The sequence below is a fragment of the Urocampus carinirostris genome, chromosome 20 (genome assembly GCF_059441175.1).
Source record: "Urocampus carinirostris isolate Australia breed hairy pipefish chromosome 20, RoL_Ucar_1.0, whole genome shotgun sequence".
Lineage (NCBI taxonomy): Eukaryota > Metazoa > Chordata > Actinopteri > Syngnathiformes > Syngnathidae > Urocampus > Urocampus carinirostris.
Genome location: NC_142368.1, coordinates 18,438,983 through 18,449,051, shown reverse-complemented (window position 1 = coordinate 18,449,051; position 10,069 = coordinate 18,438,983). Strand labels below are relative to the sequence as shown.

The window sequence follows — 10,069 nt, the reverse complement described above, 5'->3', positions numbered from 1 at the left end:
AAAAAAAATGCAAAAAAAGGGTAACATTTAGTAAAATCCCAAATGAAAGGTAAAGTATTATACAAAATGAATAACCACCTTCTGAGCCACTCTGAAAACAAACGATCAGAAAAACTACATGATGAAATGAAATGAAAATGAAATGATCTGCATTTATATAGCGCTTTTTTTAAGTCAATGACTTCCCAAAGCGCTTTACAATGTGCTCCACATTTCCCAATAGCTGCCTTGCAGCCATGAAAGGCGCTAACCTGCTTATTGGGGGTATTAGGGGTTCAGTGTCTTACCCAAGGACACTTCGACATGTAACACGGACGAGCCAGGATTTGAACTGGGATCCCTTAATCCCAAGACGAGCGCTCTACCTCCTGAGCTACTGGAGCTACTGAATCACTTGAACTATCATATATTTACTTTGATCGGATGAAAACAAGGCAGCACGGCGGCGCAGTGGTTAGCGCACGTGCAGCACAATTCTGAGGTCATGAGATTGAACCTTCCTGTGTGTAGTTTGCATGTTCTCCCCGTGCTTGCGTGGGTTTCCTCCCCCATTCCAAAAACATGCATGTCAGGTTAATTGGCCGGTCCAAATTGTCCCTTGGTGTCAAAGAGTGAGCGAATTGTCTGTCTCTGTGTGCCCTGCGCCCGAAGATAGCTGGGATGGGCTCCAGCACCCCCGCGACCCTACTGAGGATAAGCTGTGCAGATAATGGATGGATAAATGGATCAAAACTTCTTCTAAAATAAACTCGACAAATCGTTCTCGCTACTGCCACAGCTGGAATACAAAATTACTGCAGCAAATACAAAAATAAACGCTTTCCAGTTTCTGCTTTAAGCAGAGTTGACGAATAAACTAATTCAAAGCTCCCTTTTATTTCACGGTAGGGGTCGGCGATTAAAGGATATAATGTAATTATTTTTGCTTTAAATGATAACCTCATCCTTCAATATTGAGGCGCCCATCCATATGCCTATACAAAAAATATACAAATTTAAATAGTGCTCATGATAATTAATGCATTGGGTTGCTTTAAAAAAATACACAGTTGAAGTAAAATACCGTGACAATACAGACACGTTTTAAGTACCGATAATTATAAATATGTCAGTGTTTACAGGCATATTCTTTCGAGCTCTTAGGTACTACAGTTGGTTTGAGGAAGCGATAAGAAACAAGATGGCGGCTACATCAACAGCTATGAGGGGTTTTGGACAAAATGTTTCCTCACAAACTCAAATTCCTGACTGGACCAGCAAAGAAGTCAGCACTGGGGTGAGTATTATGTTTATTCTTTCAATTAAATGTAAATATAATTCATTTTCAGTGGAGGATAATTCAATTCAGGACACTGGCTGAATGAGACAGCAAATGTCGAGCAGCTAGCGATGCTACTTCAAGCACAACTCGGCAAACGTCAATCATTGAGATATTTTTACTTTTCTACGATCTGGTATTACCCTAACGATGTAAATATTACGACGGTTGCTGTCATGTTTCGGATTAAAATTTCATATTTTTAGTGATATTTGATTCATTAATTAAATATCAACGATGTGAACTATTATCGTCCCGGTTCAAACTGCACAAACTTTCTGCCTTTTGCTGAATTTCAATATAACCAGTTAGATTTGCACGTTACAATTTAAGAATAATGGTAGATAAACGCTGATCTCTTAGATCTAGGGGGTAGGGGGGTCGATAACTTGCAAACATATTAGAAGCCAATTAGACTGGGTTCGTGTGGTTGCCAACAATCCTTGAAAATGCTTGAATTGTAACGTTCAAGGTTTGAAAAGCGCTTGAATATTGGGTGAAGTGCTTGAAAATACTTGAAATAATTGCAATGTTTCTTGGAAGTCTGCTTTGACCAGGGGTGTCTAACTCATTTTAACTCTGGGGGCCACACGATCGAACAAACATTCTCTCGGGGGCCGGAATAGTAGATTGAGGCGAAAGAATAAAAGAGAAAGAAATAAATAAGAGGAAAAAGAAAGGAGAGAGTGTGGGACAAGGAAAGAAAGGGAGAGAGATAAAAAAGGAGTAACAATGAGAGAGGGAGAGTGAGAGAGAAAGTTGGGTAGAAAGAAAGAAGGGAAAAGCAAGAAAGAGAGAAAGAAAAGGAAAAAAGGAAGAGAGGGCAAAAGAAGGTAAAAAACACAAAGAGAAAGAGACAAAGATGATGGAGAAAGAGACAGTGAGAAAAAGGGAGGAAGAGAAAAAGAAATACAGTTACAGCGTCTTTGTAAAAGGCACCTGGCTTTTTCAATTGGACATAGTTCAACTTAAAGCTTGTTTTTCTCTTGCGCTTCCCTCATTGTTGTCTCGCGGGCCAGACTCAATCCCTTAACGGGCCTGATCCAGCCCACGGGCCACCTGTTTGACACCCCTGGCCTAGACAGACCTCACATTAAATAATAATAAAACAAGCTTGCAAAAAAATACCGCCGGCCCTGCTCTACAGTGGTTACACATTGCCATCACATTTCTTCTTCCCTGATCATTAACAGTTGCTGGCATTAGTTTGTATGGCATTGCCATGTGAATAGTCATAAACCCCTAGCGTTTCACCCAAGAACACGGGTGTAAATACAGAGATGTCTGGAGGCTGCCGTTTTAATGAATAATGGTTATTGAGTGAAACAGATTAAAAATGAAACAAGTTTTGAAACATACACTTGCAAAGATTATCATGCCCTGAGAAGTTTTCCTTTCTTTAATTACCTCATAATATTTAATAATAGTTTACGTTGTCGATTGGTTTTGGCTGTGAAATTTCGCATTCCATGGTTATAATTCTTTTAAATCTCTCCTTAGCATCAATACAAACCTTGGAACCTATAGCGAATCAATAGAGTAGAAATATACAGTATTGTATCGTCACATCGCTAAGTCTTTACTAATTGAAGAGCGAGAGAGGCATTGTTGGAAGGAGTTAAGGCAATATTATAGCGCCCATCAACTTGAATGACGTCAACCAATTGCAGACAGCCATTTTATGTCTCTAACGCAGCAAACTGTCAATTTTGTAATTTTTGGGATCATTGAAAATCATTTCTTGTTCATGTAAAAAATTACTTATTCCATATCTTAAAATTAAAATACACTGGGGTCAACTGTACAGTCATTATTTTGTATTTGTTTACTGTCTTGTTTGTGTGGCAGACCACTATTATGGCGGTAGAGTATGACGGCGGGGTGGTCCTCGGCGCAGACTCCCGCACTACCACTGGGTGACTAGCTCGTAAAGTTTTTCATTCGTCTCTGTAAATTTGCATGGAAAACTAAACTGTCATATCGTCTGTGCTGTCTGTCAGAGCGTACATTGCCAACAGGGTGACGGACAAACTGACACCCATCCACGATCGCATCTTCTGCTGCAGGTCGGTAAACAACACTTTTTATTCCTCTTCAAGGACCCAGCTCTAGCCCTTCTTATTCCCCGTGTGTGTTGTTTGTTGCAGATCTGGATCAGCTGCCGATACTCAGGCCATTGCTGATGTGGTCACTTATCAGCTGGGTTTCCACAGGTAGGCTGCTGCATAGGTCTACATAGATGCTGACAGTGGTGACAGAAACGTCCATTCCATTCCTCTGTCACTCTAGGCAGGTTAATTTGCCAAATGTTGTACTAGTTTGGCTAAATTGATACTGGTGCAGCCACTTTCTTACACTGTAATAGGGGTCGACCTATATGGGTTTTTCAGGGGCGATACCGATTTTTAGTGTTAAGACGAGGCTGACAACCAATATTTGGAGCTGATATTCATTTTCCTTAAATATTTGCATTTTAAATTTTAATACTGCAAAAAGAAACAAAGAGTATCTGTTATGAATTCAAATAAAACTAATCACTTTCTGAAAACTTTTATAGTATACGCATTAGAATTTCAACACAACTTAAATGACTAACCTTTTACTTAAACCAAAAACTAACATTGCAGGAAATAAAATTAGGCTTAGCAGCAACTCATATAAAGGAGCATACTAACTATAATAGCTCCCTGAAACCTTTTACAATAGCCTAAATAAGTAAAATACAATACAATCAACATGACTTAAATTAACTTAAAACAAAAAGAGCTACGGAATTTCAATGGTGCTCGGAAACTGAAAAGTGCGGGCACTTCTGTGGTACAGTCAGATTGATGAACTTGTTATGTTAAGCGCTCATCAGTTCAGAGTGGCTTTTATGCTCACAAACATAGAGCCTTGATTGACGAACTAATGTTATGATAAGAGCTAATTTATCATTGTCCACGTGAACGTACCTCCCTAAAACACGTTAACGACACTTTTTACCCTTTTTCTTAATCACAAACACGCCTTTCTATCACGTACGCAGGCATTTTGGAACAAGTCAGCTGAGCTACAGCGCTCTCCTCCGTTTGTGTTTGATTTGTGTATTGACAAAAAAGTTAGCCTCAGAGCATAAAAGCAGAATCACCGTATATTAAAACAAATTCAACAAAACTATTAAGAGCAGCTGGGGATTAATTCATTTAAAATAATAGCTCTTAATTTTCTTTAAAGCAGTGCTTCTCAATTATTTTCTGCCATGCCCCCCTCGCGCCACAAGAGGATTTCCCCTCTCCAAGACGTCTGTCTCTTCATTCGGGTTAATAATTTTTTGGGGGGGGTCCTTTAAGGGTCTGCTCCGCTTCATATCTACACTTCATACTCGATGCTTATACTCTGCTATATGCAACCGTGGAGGTTAACATAAACAAAACACTGCCATCGAGAGTGCCACCGCTCCCTTGTGTAATGAAGGTGCAATTGCACTTGATTCTTTGGAAATCTTAAAAACCCCTTTGGTCAAACAAGCCTGTGCCACCCTTGACGAATAAATTTTTTTCTTAATTTTTTTCAATGAATTATTTTTTTTTAGTTTTTACCCCTTTGAGGCACTAAAAGCCAAATATTAATACTCACAAAAATAAACCCTATGCAACACATTAAGACAAGAATAAATCTAAATAAACCATTTATTTTAAATATCTTTCTTAATAACTACTTTATTGTGGGAATTAACTACTGTTTGATAATCAGCATCAGCTTTGAGTAGTTGAGAAAAAAAGAGACCTTTTTTTTTTTAAATTGAGTATTTATTGAAGTAATTGACCAGCCCCAAAAACTGAAAGGTATTGTCTGGAATCTTTGGTTTGATATTGCTGATGATTTGTTGTGTATTTGATTTAAATTAGTTGTTTTGGAAAGTTCTCAACAAAAGTTGTAACATCCATCCATCCATTATCTGCACCGCCTATCTACAGTAGGGTCGCGGGGGTGCTGGAGCCCATCCCAGCTATCTTCGGGCAGTGGGCAGGAGACACCCTGAACTGGTTGCCAGCCAGTCGCAAGGCACACGGGGACAGAGTTGTAACATATGGACTCAAATCATAATTTCACCAAACTGAATCACTCTTCGCTTAAAAAAATATATTTATAATTAATGCCGTTTTATTAATGGTCAATTATTTGTGGCCGGAGGCTCCCCCTTTTTTTTTTTTTTTTTTTTTTTTTACTACAATATAGTCCTCTCTAGCTACAGTATATTGCGGTTTGCTTTTAGCAATTTTGCTACTATGCGGATTTTCATCCTGCTTCGTGTTGCATTGTCACTCCTCTTCTCTATCTGTGCGTCAATAACGTTGCGGTTTAAAATGGACATGTACGTAAAATAGCCTATGTCTTGAAATCATTTTCAATGCCGTTTGGAATCCGTAGTTCATATAGCAGCAAGATTGTTTGCAAAATTAGAATGTGACAAGACAGATGTTATTGGTAAAAAAAAACTTTAAGGTACAGTACTTTTGTGAAACAAATGCTTGAGCCTGTAAATAGGGTTTGTTCTCTGGTTTTAATGTTCATCCATTATCTGCACCAATTGTCCTCAGTAGGGTCGCGGGGGGGCTGGAGCCCATCCCAGCTATCTTCAGGCAGTGGGCAGGGGACACCCTGAACTGGTTGCCAGCCAGTCGCAGGGCACACAGACAGAAAATTCGCTCGCTCATTCACACCTAGGGACAATTTGGACCGGCCAACTTGACTTGACTAACCTGACATGCATTTTTTTGGAATGTGGGAGGAAACCGGAGTGCCCGGAGAAAACCCACGCAAGCATGGTGAGAACATGCAAACTCCACACAGGGGGTTTGATCTCACGACCTCAGAACTGTGCCGCACACGCGCTAACCAATGCGCCGCCGTGCTGCCCTGGTTTTGATGTGTCATAGTGTATTTAACTTTCCTACAGTAAAATGTTGTTTTTTTTTTTTTTTTTTTTTTTTTTCAAATTGGAAGAACAAGTGCCAGCCAATTTTTGCCCTTTTGACACATTTTTGAAGGCCTACAGAAAATATAGCTCTACAGCTATATAGGCGTAGGACATATGAAAAGCTTGGACCCTTATCTTTCATAGAGTATCTTTCTGGCTTTTATCATTGTTTAGTAAACAACAGTTCAACATTCCTAAGTTTCTTCAATACTCGTTTCCAAGAAAACTTCTTATTGTGGAATGGTGCATTTCAAGCAGAACTTGCCTTTTTTGCATTTTTGTTACCACCAATATCTAAACAATACTTTCCATATATTTTATTGCAAGAACACTGAACTGATGCATGGACTGCACATGAACGATGCATAGACTTTCAGTCACTGTGATGATCCCGTTCTTGCGGATATGCACATAAGGTCATCCCTCCTTGACCAGAAAATTATGATGGAACTTCGTCATCTCGTTTTGAATGGGATCAGTTCTGTTGAATAATTAACTGCCTATTACTATTTGTCCGTAGCTCTTGATTTGCACCACATACTTCACTACGAGCCATATGAGGCCGCCTACATACACACTCGTTCCCCAAAAACAGGAAGACACTAGAACATCCTCGATGTGGAGAGAAAGAGCTGATCAAAGCCATTCCTATTATATCATGCCGATTTATCTTGCTGAAACCATTCCCAGAGGCTTGACACTTAATCATGAGCATCGTCGAAACCTTTATTATAATTTCTCTTCTATTAAATAAAACAAGAAAAACGTTTTTTATGATTTGGCACTCAAGGACAATGCCTCTGAAAATATATTTAAACGTAATGACATTAAAAGAGTTAATAAATATAGGTTTTTACTTGGCTGATTTTGTCTATTGCGGGTTCTTTTTAGAACGCAACCCCATTAAAAAAGGAGGGATCACTTTATATTGAAAAAAAAGTTATGCTGTTAGGAAGGGATGAGTTAAATTTTTGTAACGCATGATCACACTGTCAGATGAGAAGTTAAGCCACCAAAGCATCCACTTGGTCTTCTCCTTCCTCCAGCATCGAGCTTGACGAGCCCCCACTGGTGGAGACGGCAGCAAATCTGTTTAAAGCTAGCTGCTACCGCTACAGAGAGGATCTGACAGCTGGGATTATCGTGGCTGGCTGGGACCGCAGGAAGGGCGGACAGGTAAAACTTTGGAAGGGTTCGAGTCAATTAAACCGTAACCGAGAACACATGTGTCTTTGTGTCAGGTGTACTGCGTTCCGATCGGCGGGATGCTCGTGAGGCAGCCCGTGTCGATCGGCGGCAGCGGCAGCTCGTACATTTACGGCTTCATGGACTCCAACTACAAGGTGGGAATCAACAAAGAGCAATGCTTGGAGCTGACGGCCACAGGTAAGGGAGCGTTCACACCAGGGCTGCAACTATTAGTCGACATTGTCAACAAATATCGATAAAAGAAATAGTTGACAATTACGTTGTCTGCTATTGTCGCTCGACTCATTTTTCTAACAGAGAGGGGCATCTGTACATGAATTTAATCCCTGCTGAGAGTCACTCATGTGTGTCTGACTCGAGCAGTAACATGAACATACAGAAATTGCGGCCTCAACATCAAGTGCGCGTACCAAAACTTCTAAAGATTGGGAGCATTTTAGCCTGGATACAGCAGATGAAAAGATTAATTGCAAAGTTTGCAAAGCAGACCTTGCGAATCATTGCGGTAGATGTCATTTTTCAAGTCATTTTTATTTGTATAGCTCTTAATCACAAAGAGTCTTAAAGGGCTGCACAGGTTATTACACAGACTATTTTTAAGACTATTATTACATCGTCCCCTGATCTGGAACCAACATGAGGGCAAGGAAAAACTCAAAAACCTCAACGTGAGGAAAATGAAGAAACCTTGAGAAGGGACCGTACATGTAGCATCCCCCTTTCAGGATTACCAGACAGCAAAGGATGTTGCAATCACAAATAATAATAATACAAATAATAATAATGTGTGCCGCGCGAACATTTAAAATGTCAGACGGTTCAACAAAATGGAGTCTGAATCATATTTTAAAAAAAATCAAGTGGCGTTCAAGCAAGGGTCCTGAGACATTTTCCTGTGAGGGCCTCATTATTCTTCCCCTTTCTGATGAGGGGTCAGTTTGTAACCAAAACGTCAAAATGTATGGTTTTCCAGAAAGCCACAATCGGATAACCCTTCTGGATTCTTCACAAAACAAAGTCAGAAAACAAATAATAACAAATGTTAATTATATGAATAATAATCAAATAACACTCGAGGGTTCTTTACAGAAAGTCCATGGAACATAAACATCTTTTTGTGCCGTGTACAGTCATAACAGGTCCAAGATCAGCTTAGTTGACAGAACTCTGGACCACCAGTGGTCTAGATGACTTGCGAAAAGGCAGTATGTATTATCTCATTATCACGGATGTATTTTTCATTGTACCCATTTTTCTTGTTTAAGATTTTCTACATAAATTAACGCTTAATTCAAGAAAGAATTAACACTCCGATAAATCGACTAATCGATTCAATAGTGTGACTAGTCGTCTATTAAGATAGCCGTTAGTTGCAGCTCTAGTGCACACATGGCCCAAAATCCAATTGAGAATACAATGTTTATTTTCCCTTTTTTTATGTCTGTTAGCGTTGGCACTGGCCATGGAACGAGACGGCTCCAGCGGGGGCGTCATCCGGCTGGCCACCATTTCCGAGGAAGGCGTGGAAAGACGTGTTATCTTAGGAAACCAGCTGCCCAAGTTCTCTACACATTGAAAACATGCATGTCAACTTTGTTAATAAAACTTGAAACGGTCCGGTATTGTGTTTTTTTTTTTTTTTTTTTTTTTTTTTTTTTATAACATTGCTTGACAAATGCTGTGTTTGGCAGGATGGAGTGCAGCAATACATTAAGAAACAAGAGAAAACTAACATTCTTGATCCTTTGGAGAGAAAAACGACAAATTCATAAAACCTTTTTAGTCTTTTCAAAAAATGATTTCTGCTCCAGATACTTTCTTACTGTGGCACAGGAAATTGTCCAATGCAGTATAATTGGGGACAACAAATTGATAATTATTCACAAAAAATATCCATTGTGGCATGCAGTCGTCAGTACAGAAACTAAAATTCTACCGTATCCAGTTGGTGGCAGCAGATAGCCACTTTTAAATTAACTGAGGTAGTGGGGATCAGTATTTGTCACTTATTTTGTTAGGTGACGTTTGCTTCCCCTGATTTTTAGCAATTTATTTTGAAAAAGATTTCAAAATGGTTCAACTGGTACACATTTTGCTCATTTCATATACAATTTTCTATATGTGTAGTTCAATAAGTAAATCTGGTTAAAGTTTATTACAAAACTACACTAAGATTTAATGATTTACTACTGCCACTGAGCCACATCCAAACAAAAATAATCAAATTATATGAAACATATATATATGTATATAGCCACCTCAGTTTAGTCTCGCCTAATAATTTAAACAATAAAAACGTTTGTCCTCTGATAGTGTCGCTTGAGATTGTTTGAACTGTCTTTATTCTCGTTATCACCATTGATGATCTTGACAACGCGGTTCCACTCCAGGATACACATGTAGTGGAGAGGTGTGGTAAAAGGATAGTGGGATGTTTAGTTGTGTTCTAAGGGATGGGCGGGGCACCTGTATGATGCAGCAGGGGTAAACCAGTGAAAGCTGTCGGGCCCTGCTGTTGAACAGAAGAGTGTTGTGTCGCCCTGACCTGAGTGACATGGACGCTTTCTTTTGTCCTTTTT

General features: G+C 39.4%; 1 protein-coding gene across 1 annotated transcript; it reads left to right on the top strand.

Moving 5' to 3' along the window:
• Positions 1 to 1,113: 1,113 nt before the first annotated feature.
• psmb6 (proteasome 20S subunit beta 6) lies at positions 1,114 to 9,107 on the top strand. Its single transcript, XM_088325078.1, has 7 exons — positions 1,114 to 1,276; positions 3,167 to 3,234; positions 3,319 to 3,384; positions 3,466 to 3,531; positions 7,328 to 7,457; positions 7,523 to 7,667; positions 8,939 to 9,107. Exons 1-7 carry the CDS (start codon positions 1,181 to 1,183, stop codon positions 9,064 to 9,066), a joined length of 699 nt encoding a protein of 232 aa, XP_088181204.1. The 5' UTR covers positions 1,114 to 1,180; the 3' UTR covers positions 9,067 to 9,107.
• Positions 9,108 to 10,069: the final 962 nt, after the last annotated feature.